The sequence below is a fragment of the Oppia nitens genome, unplaced genomic scaffold, assembly GCF_028296485.1.
Source record: "Oppia nitens isolate AA-2021 unplaced genomic scaffold, nextdenovo-longstitch-racon4-pilon3 scaffold23_pilon_pilon_pilon, whole genome shotgun sequence".
NCBI classification, from domain to species: domain Eukaryota; kingdom Metazoa; phylum Arthropoda; class Arachnida; order Sarcoptiformes; family Oppiidae; genus Oppia; species Oppia nitens.
In genome coordinates, this window is record NW_026533203.1 from 150,374 (window position 1) to 167,257 (window position 16,884).

A 16,884-nucleotide genomic window follows, 5' to 3' on the forward strand; every position below is an offset into this window, starting at 1 on the left:
GCTCTATGAAGAAATATATTCAAAATCTTAGACTACAAATGCTTATGCATTGCATTCCTCTATAATATTCATAATTTTTTTTTCCTATTATAGGTTATAAATGTTTGGTTTGATTACTTAAATATAAACTTCATATAAAACTCTTAAATTACAGAGTAATGCCTTTAAGGATATCTATTGTGTGCTGTATTTGTGTTTATTGTTTGACTGCAAATGAATGGATACAAAAATTTATCAAATGTATAAATCTTATTATACATTATATACAGTACTGTATATATAGTATATTAAAATTATAGTTAGATTTTTTTATTGAAATAAACGTTTGATTGCTTTCTAATATTTTTGTGACTATAATTGAGAATTCTATTAAAATTTTTAAAACTTTTAAGATTTCAAATGTTTTTTTTTAAACAGCAATATGTATTAAAATATATGAGGCCATCGTTGGTATTATCAATAAAAATGTTCAGTCATTATGTTTCAGCATTTATATCGTATAGAGCATTGAATATATACACATAAGTTATATATACAGTATATATATAGCTATTATAATGACCGGCAATTTTTTTTACTAAACTCAAAAATATTTTCAGTTTAACCTATTTTGGAGGCAAAACAAGTTCTACCACTTATTCCTGTGGGGCCTCAATAGCCCAACAACCAGACCGCACATCTCTCTCCCCTTTCCCTCCCAAAAGAGTTTTGCAAAATGTCTTCAATTGATAAATGATTTAGTAATAAAAAAAACTAAACAATTTATTTTCAGATATGTTTTAAATGAATAATAGGGTTGTATTTCAAATAATCAAAGTTTGCATATTATATAATACAGCAAATATGCCGTTCCTTCAACTTAGATGACTGGCTATAACTTTATAGAAATATATATATAAATCATAATATTTTTAGTCAATTAATCTCTTACTCACTTAAACTTACAATTATTGTTTTATTTGCCTATACAGTACAATATATAAACATTGTTATACTTAAACTTTATAACTTTTTTATTTACACTTATAAATTATAAGTTATAATATACTTTATTTTGAAGTGTGATTTACAATTATTAATATTACAGTACAATGATGTGATTAAATAATAGCAAATCAGGCATAAATAGCATATTTTTTTGCAATTTCATGTAGAAATCAATTTGAAGAGCATTGCAAAAGTACACTAATGTAGTGTTTTTTGATAATTTGATTGGAAAAACATGAAAATGCATTTTTATAATGAATGATAATACTGTATCATTTGATATGATAGTTATTATTACAAAAGTGTTGCAAAGGATTTATGTTATCAAATGATTTACTTACACTATGTTTCAATCAAAATAAAGTTAAATAAGTTGACACAAACACTTATAATTAAAGTAAATTTATTTTTATTAAAAATACAACATATTATTCAATAATTTAATAACAACTTTCTCTTAGTAAATATAAATACAAACTTTAATTTTTGATTTAATGTTAATATATCTTTTGATTTAGTAAATTAGATATATATATATATATGTAATAATGTACATAAATATAAATATTTTTGTTTTTATGTGTCTATATATTTCTATTAAAATGTTTATATATATATATTATCTTAATATTCATATAAGTCTCTAGAAATTTGTTTGTAATAAATCAAATAATATATACAACAAGTACTTAACTATATATTATACATATTACACATAAGTTGTAAAAATATGATAACAAACACATATCCTCAGCGGATATCTAAATATTATATATACAGACTATTACAGAGATATATACTGTATGTATATATGAGTTGGTATTGTATTACAATTGCAATATAAGTATAGAGCAAATCAATTGATTCAATTGAAAGATTAGATGCTTTGGCAGTTAATATCAATTTATTTACATATTATACACAACATATTGCTTTGAATAAACATTAATTAACATTAGGGCTCATGTATGGCGTCGATGGCATCAATTGCCACATTTAACTGACTAAACAACCTATAGATGATAGGCTCAAGAGTTGTCATCAAAATAATTGGCACTCATTTGTTCCGCTCTCCAGAGCTTTACTCTTAACATGTTTCCAATGTTCCAGTTTTGGCGCACAAGAGATGACAGGACTTCCCAAAAGCCATCGACCAATAAATAAGAATTCAGTTCCCGAACCAGCTTTGGTCCGACATCTGAGCGGTCGATAAATAGTATAGTGTTTGACAATCCCGTACTGACTAATGATGGCATCGACTGATACACTATTATTATGTCCTAATGTTTGATATGTGTTGTCCACCGGGTCTTTGATGACCCGATGCGCTCTAACAGTCACTTCTGAACGCTCTAATGGCTTGTTATGAAAGAGAGAATTAATTGATCCCTCAATTATGAAATCACTCGTACAGTACTGCGAAAGCAATTGATTGTCATCACAGGGTTTGCACTCTTCATCATCGGTAATGAGCTCTTCTTTTGATGAAACACTTTGTAAGTCATAACTGAATTTAACAAAGTCTTTGTATATGAGATCATTAGATAGTGAGGGCTCAGACTCAACGAATATTGCAATCTTGCCATTGTTTGATACAAAACATCTTAAGAGATCAATGTCTTTATTGTCATCAAAGGCATAAAGTTTGTGTAACTGTTGGTTGCCTTCAACATACATGCGGACACTTTTGCTTGTATTTCTGGCCACTCGTATACAACCCCTAAACTCTTTATCAGACGTCCCGTGTTTTAATACAACTCGTAGTCCTCCCTTCGGGTACAACCACTTAACAATTCCGTGAGAACAACGAAGATATACGGGAACAATGACTCGATCCGAGTCCGTCTCAATGGATCCGCTGCCCTCCCAATCACAGACATCACTAATTTGTTGATAATTAAGAGCTGTATAACTAACGGGCAAACACTTTATTGATGGAATCAATAGCAAAGTCATCCACACTATTGCAGACATTGTCTTATAATAAGTCAATACACAACAAGAAGACAACTTCATTGTTGTTATCATAAAAAGTCGTTGAATAATGGATTTACGTAATCATCAAACAAATAAAGTATTAATTAAGTGAAAGACCGCACAATCACTGCAATCACATCTTCATTTGAAATGATATAAAAAGTCAAGTATTGAATGGCAAACAATGAGAGCACTGTTCAGCAATTGATAGCACTGTTTCTAGGCTTCAGGAGGTCATCACTTCACAACTGATGGCTTCTCTACTAAACAATTATAGCCAATGTCTTCACCAGAAAATCCTTTTATGACAAGTTTATGACTTTAAACGTGAAAAGCAATAAACTTTGCCATCAATATAATCAGCACTTCTTTCACTTATTTTTATAGTTTAAGTCAACTTTTCTTAACATGGGATCAATTTTCAAAATTAATTCTTGTATGACATCAAAAAACTTGCCATTAATATTGAATTGATAATTAGTTTAGCATAACATTACAAAAAAAGTTTGGTATTTCACTAATAGTTGATATTTAAAATAATATATTTATAAGTTGATGGTTGAGATGTATGGATGTGTTGTGTGGTGTGGTGTTAGTGAAAAAGTCTTATTGTTAGCACTTGTTGTAGTTGTAGCTATAGTTGTATTTTGAGGACAATAGCGCCCGAAGCAAATGAGGCGCACGACTGGCAACACATTAGACACACATTTAAATCCATATAAGCGATGCATACATAACATCATAAAGTGGTTCCCATTTGTGTTTGATTTCAACGAAGACAGTCATAAATGCCTCTCATAGTGAGCTATAACTTGATATTAAGTTTTATTAGACACCGTAAGCACTGTTGGCTGCACTGGTATGCGATCCACTTGAGGAACAAGCGATAGGCAACAGTCCAATGAAAAGCACGACTTTGTTATATAGTTTATAATAAGTTTGCTGTGATTTCATAGAAAACTTGTTGATTATATTAATCCTTTAAATCAATAGTTTTCACAATAAATACATTTTAATTAAATTACTATTCATTTACTAATCTATGGCTTTGTTAGTAAAACCATTCATGAGATGATCGCTAGTAATGACAAACACAAACAACTTTTCAAATATATATTCAATATTATCAACAAAATGGCATTGATTTCAATGAAACCACTGTTAAGTATAGTACAGTATAGCAGTAGTGGTCCAGTAGTCGACTCAAGGCTCACATGAGGTCTGACTCTTAGTGTAAGCGCTCACCAACTGGTAGTACAGCACTGGATGACGATCTATAGCACAGACATCACACAAACACTGCAAACATTTCCAGTTTTGCCATCTCTTCACTATATATCGACATCTCATGACCTCAACTATACACTAACCATACATTCAAACACCATATATACTGTATATAATATACATACATATAATATCTTACATATATATTATATATTATAATCGCTGAATAAATCAATGCTAAAACTTATTATCATTTTTATTTCACTAACTTTTTTTATCAACATTTCATTTACATATGTTTTGAGTCAACAAACTTATTGAAATATAATATTATTTTATATAATTCCTCATTGGATTAGTGATACTTAAAAAACAAACTTTTATATATAAACTACAATTTTTTAGACACTTTCCATATTTTATTTCTTTGAATTATTTTATCAAAAAACAAAATACAGAGATTAACATTTCAAAAGAGACTATATTTTATTTACACATATATATTGTATCTTAAGTTTTATTTTTTATTTTTACATAACAATTACAGTAAATTTTTAAAAATTGTCGACATTTTCAATAAATTATATTTTTCTTAGATTATAATTTGGAGGCAATAAATATTTTTGATAAAATACATTATCAATGGACATAGTGTGTAATGTTTAACTGAACTGAAAATGAATTTTTAAAACAATAACCTAATTAAATATAACTTTGCCCCAGGTACACTGTTAAACTATTTAATTTATAAATTATAATACACTGATAGCAATTTTGACAAAAAAACTAATTAAAAACTAGACTAAATTACTTTTATATAAAATATTTTTAATCAGATATAACTAGTTTTTTAAATATTATGCAATTATTTCATAGAATTGTTATAACTATTAATATTTTATTTATTAAATACAGTTAAATGTATAAATTAAATAATTATCTAATTGAGCATGCACATTTAAAAAAAATATAACGTTATTTGCTTTTACTACAGTATTTGACATCATTTTAAAAAATTCAAATATAACGTAACAATTAAATACTAACTGAAAGTTCCCTATAATAAGTGATTTTTAGTTAAATAATAACAAATAATATGAGAAAATGTCTAACATTTAGTTGTTATACAAGTTATTAATACATAGTCTATGAATTGAATGTTGATTTTAGTGTTACATTCAATTGAATTGTTTATTAAATTAACAATAATTTGTTGATTGTTTGGATCCAATCGGTTAATACTCAGTAAGTATTATCATAACTATTATGATAACTATAATCATAAATACGATAATTGATTGATTGTGTGGTCAGGTATGCCATTGGCGTCATCTTTATATCGGACAGTGTTTGCGCGGACGTCGACCACCGCAATCGTGGTAGTGGTGGGCGCCCTCTTCTACGAGAGGGGCGCCTCTGTCATCAGCGATGCTATCTATGATAGTGTCAATAGAGGCGTATGTCTTGTTATTATTAAATAACTTACCACCAAATTAACGACAATTATCTTTATTTATAGAAACAATGGAAAGATATCAAACATTTGTATGAAAAATGATTTTATTTATACCTTAATTAGAAATAATAATAGATTTATAAATACATATGATTTCAATTGAATTAAATTTGTAAACATATTTAGTTAAAAATACAATACAATAATTAGTTCCCAAAATGAAATAATTTAATTATTATGTTAATGATAGACAAATAAAAATGATTTGAAAGCAAATGATTTGAAGCAAACATTTAAATATAAAGGATTTGCAAAGAGTTAGGATTACCGGTACTTACAAAATGATTGTTTCAATGATTGCAATGTCAAGTCTTAATCGATATCATGTATTAATGGCAGCGAATGAATGAATTATTTGATTGCAATGAATGAATATTAGGAAGTTGTGGTAATAATGAATGCAAACTCATTGACTAAAAGCATAATTATAATGAAAAGCTTCTAAATTATGATTTCATTTTGTGAGGCATTCTGTGAAAGTCAACAAATATATGTATAAATTCAACGATTAGTAAATCAATTTCAATACAAATATATCAACAAATATATTAAAGTCTAAGGATGACTACCAGGACGGCGCTGTATTGGCCAGTCTTCTCATTCTTCTAGTATTGCGGTCCTGATCGCGGATCTTCTTCTCCATTTCGGCATCAGTTAGTGTCTCAAGGAATGGACACCATTGGTCAGCTTCCGATGGGTTACGGAATGGAACATTTACTTGAGATAACGGCGCCTCACTTGTAATAAAAAACAAAAACCTTTAAATTATTGTACTTTTCTGACAAATTACCTGAAAGCATATGTCCTTTGATGCCAAGACAACTGTCCTCTAATGCTATAAGCAATAGCAGTGACAAACTCTCCGCCTAAGCCTAACTCAGAACACAGTTTAAGAGCAAACTGTTCGGGTGTATTGTCCTTCTCGGACATATCCCACTCAAACTGATCCACAAGTGATATATTACCGACATGTATATTAAGCTATCAATGAAAGAGATGCCGGTAATTGTTAACTAATATTAACAATAATTGATTTATTTATAAATAAAACCTTTAAAACCACTCTTTGATCGGTTGAATCTTCCAAAAGATTATCTGTAGGAAAGGCCTCAATCTGTTGACGAATTGATTGAGAAATAGCCGGAACAAAGGAGAGTGGGGGCAGATCGAGATCATCACAAAGAACTTCTGCAAATTGTTCCGGAGTTATAGTTTGCTCTATTTATGTCAAAAACAGTGGTAAATATCATTAAAAGTCACATTTGATAGGTATTTCATTTAATAAGACAAACCATTCTTATTCCAAGTGAATGTATCCCTAAGTTTGTGTCCTTCAATCTCCATATCAAGTCTGATGGGAACCAAAACCTCAGATTGAGAGGCATTCTCGTGAATGAGTGACGGATCCAAGTCATCGTACAGAAGGGGAAAGGTTCGCACCTTTTTGTGTGATATACGGCTTCGACTGATTGGTGTCGAACAGGGAACGGCATCCAAATGATGGGAACTGTTTGGTAACGTCGGGATCCAATTGGATCGCTTTGATTTGCTCTCTCTTTATCAACAATAATGTAATATTAGACAAATTATGTGATATTAGTGTCAATAATAACAATATAAATATATATATGATATTAATTTACAGTACATTTAATTATAATCAATGGTTTTTATCTATCTTTTTAAGACATAAATGATAATAAAGTTTAGCTTATAATTGTCAACCTTTGAACAGATGGCTCTGAACTGATGGAAATTGCTTTATATTTTTCATCCCTTCCCTCAAAGATCTCATCCACTTCTGATGACTTAAGAAGTGTTATATTAGTGGCCAACGAGTGCGGACCCAATCCTAATGTATTTAAACGTTTTCTCTCTTCAACGCTAACCAATCGGCGCCATAACGAAGGATACCTCTTATAGAGAGATCCTCTAAACATCCGCATATAGTTACCGACCTGTCATCACAATTATCATTGGATTAAACTATATTTAAGACAAAACCAAGTCATCACTCACTTCAGATCCGATGTAATAATAATCTCCATTCTCTTCCAACTGGAAAGCCGTCGGTCGCTCACCAAATGTCCGCATTGTTGTCCAACACTACAAGTGTTTCGGTAATTTTGGTCACAATAATCAAGTGTTAAATATTTTTAATTAGATATCATTTAAATCACATTCAATGCTAACTATCGATCAAATCATTTGAACGCCATTTATACATAAGTTTTTGTTCAATTATTATCATTATTTTGTTCCCTTTTTACATATAATAATAATATATTATAAGACATAGTAATAACTACATTAAAAAGGTATTTTCTGTATTATCAGTGCATTGCCGGCTCACACAATGTTTGATTCAATAATTGAAAGCTTACTTAAAGTGAAGTATTATTCAAATTAATTAAAATAATCTATAATTTACTTTAATTGAATTGAATTTATTTTTTTTACTATATTTTCAATATTTTTATTTAAGATACAAATAGTATTGTTAATAAAAGTACTGAATTATTCTGTAAAATATATGTTTTCCAAACAATAAAAACATTTTGAAACCAGTTGAGAATGCTTTAAAAGCATTTCCATACGAACTCCTTAACTTAAAAAAGAAAAAAATCAAAAAAAAATCAAAAAAAAATTTTTAGCGGAGCCTGGATTCGAACCTATGTCCTCGTGGGACAGACCGACAGACAGACAGACAGACAGACCGACCGATCGACCGACCGACCGACCGACAGACAGACAGACAGACAGACAGACAGACAGACAGACAGACAGACAGACAGACTCTTAGAATGCATTTCGTGAGTTCGTGAGAGGAGTTCGTGAATATGTATTATTACTAATAATTCATTGAAATAATTTATTAGAGAATATAAAATATATTTAATATAAACCTTTAATTATTCAATAAAATATTTACTAAAAACTATTTATTTAAATGTTATTTTTTAAATACAAAATTTTTCTGAGACAGATATATTATACAATGATATTATACAATATATATTTTATTTTGAATAACAAATAAATTCCTAGAGTATAAAAATAATATAAACTATGCCAAAGTAGACAAATTGCAAAAAATAAACTTAATTTTTATAAACAAATTTCCTTTAATTTTTTTAATTTATTTGCAATCATTTTACTGTTTGTTAAAATACAATAAGTAAAAGCAATATAATTAATATTTTTAATTTTTCGGTTTCAAATTAATGCTTTTGCAAAATATTTTTTATATACTAATATTGAAAATTTTATTTATTATAATTAGATGTATTTTTATTTTCTATGTATTATACATTATACAAATGTATTGTATTTATATAATACGTTATTATAATTATTATTATATAAGTTATATAACGCCCGAAAGTTTTTGTTTCTGACTATTGGGGAAAAAATTGGCAAATATTATCATTTACTATAGTTTTTATCTCAAAACAATTGAATTAACAAAAAATACATTTGAAATTCAAGAATAAGGTTATTAATAGATACTATTTTAAACAAATAGTGATGCTTTGATTGTGTAAATGATTAAAATGGTTTATGCTTTAAAGATAAATTAAAAGTTATTTATAATTTTTAAAGCAATCAATTTCAATGTCTCAAACATATAAACATTCACTGTTTTTTTCAATGAAAACATATATATATATACTGTATATACAATATATACTGAATTAGTTGTCTTTTAAATACTATAAAATGATATACGATTTTTTTTATAAGATTAGCTGATTATCTAATACTTATGAAACAATATGAAACAATTGTTTGAATTAAGTTTTCATTGATATATACAATTGAGAATCACTTAACCGAAACATTACAATTATTTTACATTATTTACATTTTATGTAATATTTAACATACTTTACAAACATTAATACATTTACCGGTATATTGTTATCTTATTTACTTAACATAATTTGCTCAATACAAACAATTAATTCAAACAATTAAAATGTCATTTTTAAAAAACAAAGTTTTATCTTTTAAAAAATGATTTATTAATAATTAATTACATTTTATTCATATAATATTTTTCTACATGATAAATAATTATAGTTTTTAAACTATTGATATAATAAATCTATTTAACACAATTACAGTAAATCTAACTAAAAATAAATATTATATTTTAATATTTTATCGTTAAAAATATATTTTATATATTATTTAAAGAATTAATAATTTTAATATATTTAAATAATATAATTATTTACTGTAAACCATTAATAACAATAAAATTCAATCATTTGTTGCATTAACATAGATAATGTGATATTTTGATAAATAAGCTCAAAAAATAATAGCAAATATAGTATATAAATATAATAATAAATTATTGCATTATTATAAATCCTAACCCTAAGCAACAAAACCGTAAATATAATATAACTTAAGGTTTATCATAGAGTTTGCGGTAAATACTCTGAACATAAGTGAACACACATTTCCAATCGGGTTTGTCTTTCATGGCAACCATATCCTCCGGATCTATCAATGGGTATATATCAGCCCTTTCCCTAAATAAAAACAAATATTTATTTAATTTTAACTTTCAATAACTTCAAGTAAACTAATAAAACTAATACTCAGCCGTTTTGAAGGCCAGTTCAAAGTTTCGGCGTCTATTCTTTGAGTCCAACTCTTTAAAGTCATAGGCATCGGGAAAGAAGTGGTGTATGAGTGCGGCAAATGCGAGTCCATCGGCCCAACTGCCAGAAAAATTCTCGATATTCACATTCTGTTGGCATTTATTTATTATTATTTCAACATTTTTTTATTACAGTATTATTATAATATTATACATAAATTCTCTATAAATTATATTTAACTTTTAATAGTCTCTCACAGATAAACATATGACAAACATTGAAAGACATTATACAAAAACATATTATCCTTGAATTCTGTGTTATAATTAAATCATTGCAAATGTCTAATGTTTTTAATTGTCTGCAAAACTTTAATTCTTGACATTTTTATGTTTATTAATAAGTTTGTAAACTTTATTTTTTTGGTTACATTTTATTTTTATATTACATTTATAACAAATTAATTAATATGTGAATACCTCGTACTCCTTGGTCTTAGCCCTCGACCATCTAATCAACATATCCTTTATATCGCTGCCACTTCTGGCTACTCCACCACCAGATTTAAAACTAATAAAACAATTTACATTATATTTTAAAAAATCACTACAATTAATATGTTATTGGATTTATTAATTTTGATTTATAAGTTTCCACTTTAATTTTAATAGTGAATGTATAACTTATTTAGTATTAAAATTGCTTATTAAAATCAAAACCAAAACATTTTTTTAGCATATGAATGAATAAGTGTTTTACTAAATTTATTTTTGAATGCATTTGAATTACAATACTATTAAATAATTGATTAGTCTTTTTTGTTTTAAATAATTTTTATACTAATTATTATACATTACGAGATTGACAACAAAATATCAAAATTAAATTTTTTGAGTTTTTTAATTAGAAAACACTTTAATAGTTTCATTATTGTAACATTTAATAATACATTAAAATACATTTTAAGTCTCAAGTTTTTACAGTTTAAGATTGTTATAAAATTTGTGATATAAAGTAAGTCTTTAGTTTATATAAAACTTACTTCTTTTGTGTACTTGAAGTACATGAAGAAGTTGTGACCGACTTAGTAATGGTAACACTGGAAGTGGATCCGACTCCACTGGAAGTGGATCCCACTTCTAAATCAGTCCGTTTCTCTATTTGTTTTTGCTCTGTCTCTATAAAAATCATTGTTTATTAAATTTGATTGTTAATATATTTGAAAAAATTTAATATCTCTTGAAGTAAACAAAAAAAACAAAAAAAAATATTTAGATATTTTTAATACAAAATTGTTAAATACATTTGATTAATACAATTACAATAATAAAGCAGAAAAAGCAATTTTAAAACAAATGAAAACCTAATGGTAAAGTGATAGCAAAAAATTCATTTCACTCATTCTTATATTTAATGCTTAATTTATTTGTTTCATAATAATAAAGTTATTATTAATATATTGCATAATAATTCATAAATATCAGTCATAATATAATATAATTGACATTTTTTCGGTAATCAGTAGTTTTTGTTTTAAATAGAAACATGAATTTGTTATCGATGTTGTGGTCAACACTTTTGACTGATTAGGATCTGGCGATTCCTCCGGTAAATCCAGCAGACGATGAATAGTTTGTCCCTATATTGTGATTCTTGACTGTCATTCACACAAAAACATAGTTTTTCATTAAAATTTAGTCACTTTTTACTATTTTAATACTTCAACATTAAGTGTGCTTTAATTACATTTGTGTCATATTAACCTATTTTTCATAAAAATTATAATTCATATATTTATTGTAAATTATAATTTTTAAATTTTTATTTGAATTTTGAAACACTTAAAGCACACAAAATGTTGATTAAATGACCGGTTAATGTGCTTACTGTCAATATCTTTGAACTCCTCTAAGCAAACAAGTTTTGGACCTTTAGTTGAAATCAAATAGTGATATATATATTAAATGAGAGCTAGAGTTAAATGAGAAGTTGGAGACAATGATGACAGACCTGCGCCCTGTTTGGCAACGATGTCATAGGCGGCCAAAGTTTTTTTCTTGCGGGCCTCGGCCTCCTCTTGTCGGGCACGAATCATCCGTTCCATGGCATCCGGTTCGGCATCAACTTTGGGAAAATGTAATCCTCCGGGAAATCCAGGAGTTGAAGGAGTTCCCGGTTGTGATAATGAGACTGTTTGTCGAAAAATGATTGTTTTAATATTCGGTCACAGAATTCAATTGATCAAAAGTCAACACAACGCAAGCCATCACTAGTTTTTAGGCATTATTAGCAATACTAGTCCTCAATCTCTACCCACCCTTTGAAACCTTTGCCACACCACCAGAGCTACCAAAAGTAGCGCCGCCATCGGGTTTAAACTCGGGATCATATTCAGAGACTAACGTATTGTAATGACAAAACATTTACAGGAGAGGAATGACACGACATATAAAAGATGACAGAATTAGAGAAAGAAAATCATTGAAAACAATTAATTTAATGGAAAGACATTGCAGTTTAGACATCAATTGATAATACATATAATTACAATCATTGTTTATATGTAGATAAGCAAAATTGATATAATCATTACCATCAGCTTTTTTAAATGCATCGAAATTGACTTCCCGTAAACTGCCCGCAGGTCCCGATCTCGCGGCCGCATCGAATGCGGCCAACATTCGCTTCTTTCTATCTTCGGCCGCTCTTTGTCTCGAACGCAATGCATCCTCAACTAAATCACTTGATTTTATTCCAGATAGTGAACCGGTAGGTGTTCCGGGAGGGGTTGCTTTAGATTAGATACAGGCATTAGTTACCAAAGTTAACAAAATGATCGTTTGTTTTTTCAATTTATCATTTTTATGTCATATCGGGAATTATATATACCATAAAAGGAATTGAATTATTAAAGGAATGTTTAGCTAAAGAGTGGATCTAATGAAATCTAAGTCTAATAATCAAATAAAATGTCTGAATGTCTAACCATCTAAGTTCTTATAAATGCCAATATCCATGACTTTGTTGCCACCGGCGGGTGAAGACTTAGCCATAGAGTCATACATAGCCATTGTTCTCATTTTCTGATCGTTTGCCTCTTTCTGTTTCTGTTGAAGTCTTTCTTCTCTACTATTCGTCAATTTATTCAATTTCTCTTCCCTTCGCGCTATCGGATAATACAGATATATTGGCAAACAATTTGTCAATCAGTAGTCACTCGACTTCTGAACTCAAGTTAACTACTATTTGATTGCATTTTTCAGTTAATACTCATTACTATTCATTAAGTAATTGTATTTAATTTCTTTATACAAATGCAAAGATTATTGATATTTGTAGAGTAATTATGACACACATTATAATTAAAACTAAACTACCGAAACATTATTTAATAAATTATAATGCAATCGATAGCACTTAAGATCAGAAATAAATTATATTCAAATTAATAATAACTTTAACTTCAAATTTTTTGCTATCATTATTTTAAAAACACATTAATAAATTGCAAATTATAAAAAACTTATGATATAAACAAATGTTAGTTTTGAAACACAAGTATTAAAAGACCAAAAAAAATAATATGAAAAGTCATACCTTTTTCAACAGACCTTAACTCTTGAATTCGGGCTCTAATGGCCTTTCGGTCGTCGATATCCTCAGTTTGGTCGAGCTATTGGTCAGAATATCACAACATATAACACAAGTGCCAAAACAAATGGTCTGAACAGTTGTCTTCAATAATATTTGATTCACAAGTCTTACCAGATTTTGCAAAACGCTTTCATCAGTAATTTCATCCAAATTGATCTCTTGTTCAATGTCACCCATTTTCAACTACAAGAATATTTTTGTTATAATAGTTGTATTACAGTAAAAGAGTTAATATTAATATTTTTATAATATTTAGTGTACAAAAAAATGGGTTCACAAGAGATATGAATTACTTTTGATAACTAAAATTACTAAACGTCTGGATATAAAATCAAAATTTTATTGAGGACTGAGAGCTAAAAATGCTATAATAAGAAAATATATTTTCTGACAGTCGGTGCGATTCTGCCCAAACACTCCGTAATACTCAACCAAAAACACATCAATTTGTGGGACGGCTTTGGGATCACTATTTTGGTAGTCATCCAACTCTTACTGAGTTTATCTCTTAGCATTCAGAGCTCATAATTGTTGAAATAAAACTCAAGTTTTAGTCGTCTCTGAATATATATGGAAGTGTTGGATGTGAACAACCATTACATGCTATAAATAATTATCACAAATGAGTCAACGTTTAGGTTTGCATATATATATACATACATACAGGCGCTCAGTTGCCGGCCCTCTAAACCAAAAGGTATTTTCGATCAAAGAATTCTCAATTTATTTTATTTTCAATATTTTTTAACTTTTAAACACAACTTTTCAAATATTTACAATTATTGAGATATACTTTATTACATCTTTATATTCTCACTGGTATTGCATTTATTAATATATTTATTATTAGTACAAATGTTAATACTATTATAGACTTTATGTATTAAGTTCACAGCATGTCATCAATCAAACAATATTAAACAAAATGAAAAATTATTTGATTTTATTTGCCATTTGATTCTTGTTAAAGATTACGCTATTTTAGAGACACATTAAAATACTTTTGTGTTATTGATATAACAATTCACAAAATTATATATATATATATAACTAATTAGCTATTATTGATAGTACAGACATTTCATTTACTCTAAAATTAACTATATTTAAATCTAAAAATAATATATATATACATTATATATACTGTAAAATATATATTTATATATATAGTAATGTAGAATATATTTAATATATATATACATTATATTTAACTCATTTAGAAACACATATAAAATCTTAAATAATTATTTTATGAATAAACAAATCTATACTACTATATAATTTGTTCAATGTTTGTATCAAATTTGTGTGACGCAAACAATTACTTTTGATGTGTCGCGCGATTATTAATAATTTTAATTTATTAAATAAAAAATAAATAAAATATAAACTATAATATAATTATATAGCGCGTGAAAGCATTGTCTAGTAAAGAGATAGATTGAGAGAGAGAGAGTATTGTTGCACGTGTTAACTATTGATACACATTTTATTACGTGGATCTAACAAATAGCAATAGAATTCATAGGTTATAAAATTGAATTACAATATCTATACTTATATTTAATAGCATTTATGTTATTAAAGAAAAAAACTTTTCAATTGTATGGATACAGCAATAAAAACAATGTAAAAATATCAGATTACTTAAGTTTTTTTTATAATAGTTTAAACTATAATTAATAACTAATGATGAGATGTGCCTATTTTAAGTTATACTAACCTAAACCTAATTGTTTGTTACAATTGTAATTAAAAATTGAAAACAAATTAAAAATTAAGATACAATTCACTAAATTAGTGACTATTTTAAACTAATATTAATAATAGTATAAAATTATATGAATAAACTTTATACAATATAATTATATTTATTATATTATTTTTTTATTTATTTTAAATAACACTTCAAAATTGTGAGCAAAGTATTAGAAATATTAATATTGTATAAAATAGAAATATTTACAAAATTGTGATATAATTTGTTTAATTATTTAGTTTTAGTAATTAACTAAAATTTGATAAAATTAAGTAAAAACAATAAATAGTAGACGTTATTAACAAAAAATGTGAGACATATGTATGGGTCGAGTGATTGCAGTCGTCCGAAGAACACGTGAATATACAGCTTCTGTAGTCTCTTTCATCTCCCGGTCGGCGGACATAATCGCAGTAATCGCCGAAATCACGTGACGAGCAAAATCTTTTTGTACCGATTTTACCTAAAATTTGATTTTTGAATTTATAAAAAAATTTTTTTGAATTAATAAATAATAAAATGTTTGCGCATATAATTTTGAAATAAAGTTTGTAAAATAATGAATTAATAAATATATGACAAAAATAGATGCCTTCAAACATTCCCGTAGATTTAATACAATATCGGGCCTCAAACACGTGATTGCATGGTTTGGGTAGCAATTCAGTGGTGTCCGCATCAAACTTTTCAGCGCAATCTAATTCACTATTACTTTCGCATTGATAGCAACTTATGGACGACACTATACAACAGAAAAAAAGTTATTTTTTATTTAAAAATAACTACAAATCATAGGATTTGACATAATTAGTACCACTGATGATCACCGATGAGATCGTAGAGATTATCAACAAGAGATTCGCCAAATGGTTTACTTTCATTGTGTGTTCAAATTATATGTCAATTATACATCAAATTGGGGTTAATTTATATATAAAATTACAAATATATTAATTATTAGTTAAATTTAAGACATTTTACGGACGGATTCAAATTGAAGCTAATGTGACAAAACAAATGTTGGGTGTGTTTCATGTGTAGCACAGGTAGGGCGGCACAGGTATGTCAACATAGAAATGAAATACGAAACTCATAGTTACATTGAATGTAGGTTTAAGGCATATCATCACATATGTAAAGCCAGAGCT

The 16,884-nt window shown here is 27.5% G+C and overlaps 5 protein-coding genes across 8 annotated transcripts; all 5 read right to left on the reverse strand.

Annotated features, from left to right (window-relative positions):
- Nucleotides 1-1,743: 1,743 nt before the first annotated feature.
- On the reverse strand, nucleotides 1,744-3,939 carry LOC128953658 (meteorin-like protein). Its single transcript, XM_054299169.1, has one exon. The coding sequence runs from the start codon at nucleotides 3,013-3,015 to the stop codon at nucleotides 2,029-2,031; it is 987 nt and encodes a 328-aa protein (XP_054155144.1). The 5' UTR covers nucleotides 3,016-3,939; the 3' UTR covers nucleotides 1,744-2,028.
- Nucleotides 3,940-5,758: 1,819 nt separating this feature from the next.
- LOC128953656 (SWI/SNF-related matrix-associated actin-dependent regulator of chromatin subfamily B member 1-like) lies at nucleotides 5,759-7,964 on the reverse strand. Of its 2 annotated transcripts, XM_054299167.1 has the most exons (7): nucleotides 7,727-7,964; nucleotides 7,433-7,665; nucleotides 7,000-7,262; nucleotides 6,759-6,925; nucleotides 6,498-6,688; nucleotides 6,277-6,444; nucleotides 5,759-6,178 (listed from the first exon to the last, which is right to left on the reverse strand). In XM_054299167.1, coding segments are annotated over exons 1-7 (1,098 nt in total). In that variant the 5' UTR covers nucleotides 7,802-7,964; the 3' UTR covers nucleotides 5,759-6,177. The 2 variants fall into 2 exon arrangements, with proteins under 2 accessions (XP_054155142.1, XP_054155141.1); XM_054299166.1 differs by lacking the exon at nucleotides 5,759-6,178 and having other exon boundaries at nucleotides 6,273-6,444.
- A 2,160-nt stretch (nucleotides 7,965-10,124) lies between these two features.
- Nucleotides 10,125-11,514, reverse strand: LOC128953731 (smoothelin-like protein 1). Its single transcript, XM_054299251.1, has 4 exons — nucleotides 11,366-11,514; nucleotides 10,803-10,893; nucleotides 10,321-10,472; nucleotides 10,125-10,251 (listed from the first exon to the last, which is right to left on the reverse strand). Exons 1-4 carry the CDS (start codon nucleotides 11,512-11,514, stop codon nucleotides 10,125-10,127), a joined length of 519 nt encoding a protein of 172 aa, XP_054155226.1.
- A 241-nt stretch (nucleotides 11,515-11,755) lies between these two features.
- On the reverse strand, nucleotides 11,756-14,488 carry LOC128953660 (uncharacterized). 3 transcript variants are annotated; one of them, XM_054299173.1, is made up of 9 exons: nucleotides 14,271-14,486; nucleotides 14,089-14,160; nucleotides 13,921-13,996; nucleotides 13,310-13,489; nucleotides 12,917-13,114; nucleotides 12,641-12,721; nucleotides 12,334-12,513; nucleotides 12,211-12,252; nucleotides 11,756-11,980 (listed from the first exon to the last, which is right to left on the reverse strand). In XM_054299173.1, exons 2-9 carry the CDS (start codon nucleotides 14,152-14,154, stop codon nucleotides 11,910-11,912), a joined length of 894 nt encoding a protein of 297 aa, XP_054155148.1. In that variant the 5' UTR covers nucleotides 14,155-14,160; nucleotides 14,271-14,486; the 3' UTR covers nucleotides 11,756-11,909. The 3 variants fall into 3 exon arrangements, with proteins under 3 accessions (XP_054155148.1, XP_054155147.1, XP_054155149.1); XM_054299172.1 differs by having other exon boundaries at nucleotides 14,089-14,486; XM_054299174.1 differs by lacking the exon at nucleotides 12,641-12,721 and having other exon boundaries at nucleotides 14,089-14,488.
- Nucleotides 14,317-16,828, reverse strand: LOC128953732 (uncharacterized). Its single transcript, XM_054299252.1, has 4 exons — nucleotides 16,551-16,828; nucleotides 16,329-16,478; nucleotides 16,031-16,199; nucleotides 14,317-14,446 (listed from the first exon to the last, which is right to left on the reverse strand). Exons 1-4 carry the CDS (start codon nucleotides 16,615-16,617, stop codon nucleotides 14,317-14,319), a joined length of 516 nt encoding a protein of 171 aa, XP_054155227.1. The 5' UTR covers nucleotides 16,618-16,828.
- Between the last annotated feature and the right edge of the window lie 56 nt (nucleotides 16,829-16,884).

Coding starts and splice junctions, on each gene's coding strand:
- LOC128953656 (XM_054299166.1), bottom strand. CDS start 7,801: ATGCGGACATTTGGTGAGCGACCGACGGCTTTCCAGTTGGAAGAGAAT. Junction 7,666..7,726: donor ATTATTACATCGGATCTGAA/GTGAGTGATGAC, acceptor TTGTGATGACAG/GTCGGTAACTATATGCGGAT. Junction 6,445..6,497: donor CAAAGGACATATGCTTTCAG/GTAATTTGTCAG, acceptor TTTTATTACAAG/TGAGGCGCCGTTATCTCAAG.
- LOC128953660 (XM_054299173.1), bottom strand. CDS start 14,154: ATGGGTGACATTGAACAAGAGATCAATTTGGATGAAATTACTGATGAA. Junction 13,490..13,920: donor GTTAAGGTCTGTTGAAAAAG/GTATGACTTTTC, acceptor ATTATCCGATAG/CGCGAAGGGAAGAGAAATTG. Junction 11,981..12,210: donor GGAGTTCAAAGATATTGACA/GTAAGCACATTA, acceptor TGTGAATGACAG/TCAAGAATCACAATATAGGG.
- LOC128953731 (XM_054299251.1), bottom strand. CDS start 11,514: ATGATTTTTATAGAGACAGAGCAAAAACAAATAGAGAAACGGACTGAT. Junction 10,473..10,802: donor CTAAGACCAAGGAGTACGAG/GTATTCACATAT, acceptor AAATGCCAACAG/AATGTGAATATCGAGAATTT. Junction 10,252..10,320: donor CTGGCCTTCAAAACGGCTGA/GTATTAGTTTTA, acceptor GTTTTTATTTAG/GGAAAGGGCTGATATATACC.
- LOC128953658 (XM_054299169.1), bottom strand. CDS start 3,015: ATGATAACAACAATGAAGTTGTCTTCTTGTTGTGTATTGACTTATTAT.
- LOC128953732 (XM_054299252.1), bottom strand. CDS start 16,617: ATGAAAGTAAACCATTTGGCGAATCTCTTGTTGATAATCTCTACGATC. Junction 16,479..16,550: donor CTCATCGGTGATCATCAGTG/GTACTAATTATG, acceptor TCTGTTGTATAG/TGTCGTCCATAAGTTGCTAT. Junction 16,200..16,328: donor ATCTACGGGAATGTTTGAAG/GCATCTATTTTT, acceptor ATCAAATTTTAG/GTAAAATCGGTACAAAAAGA.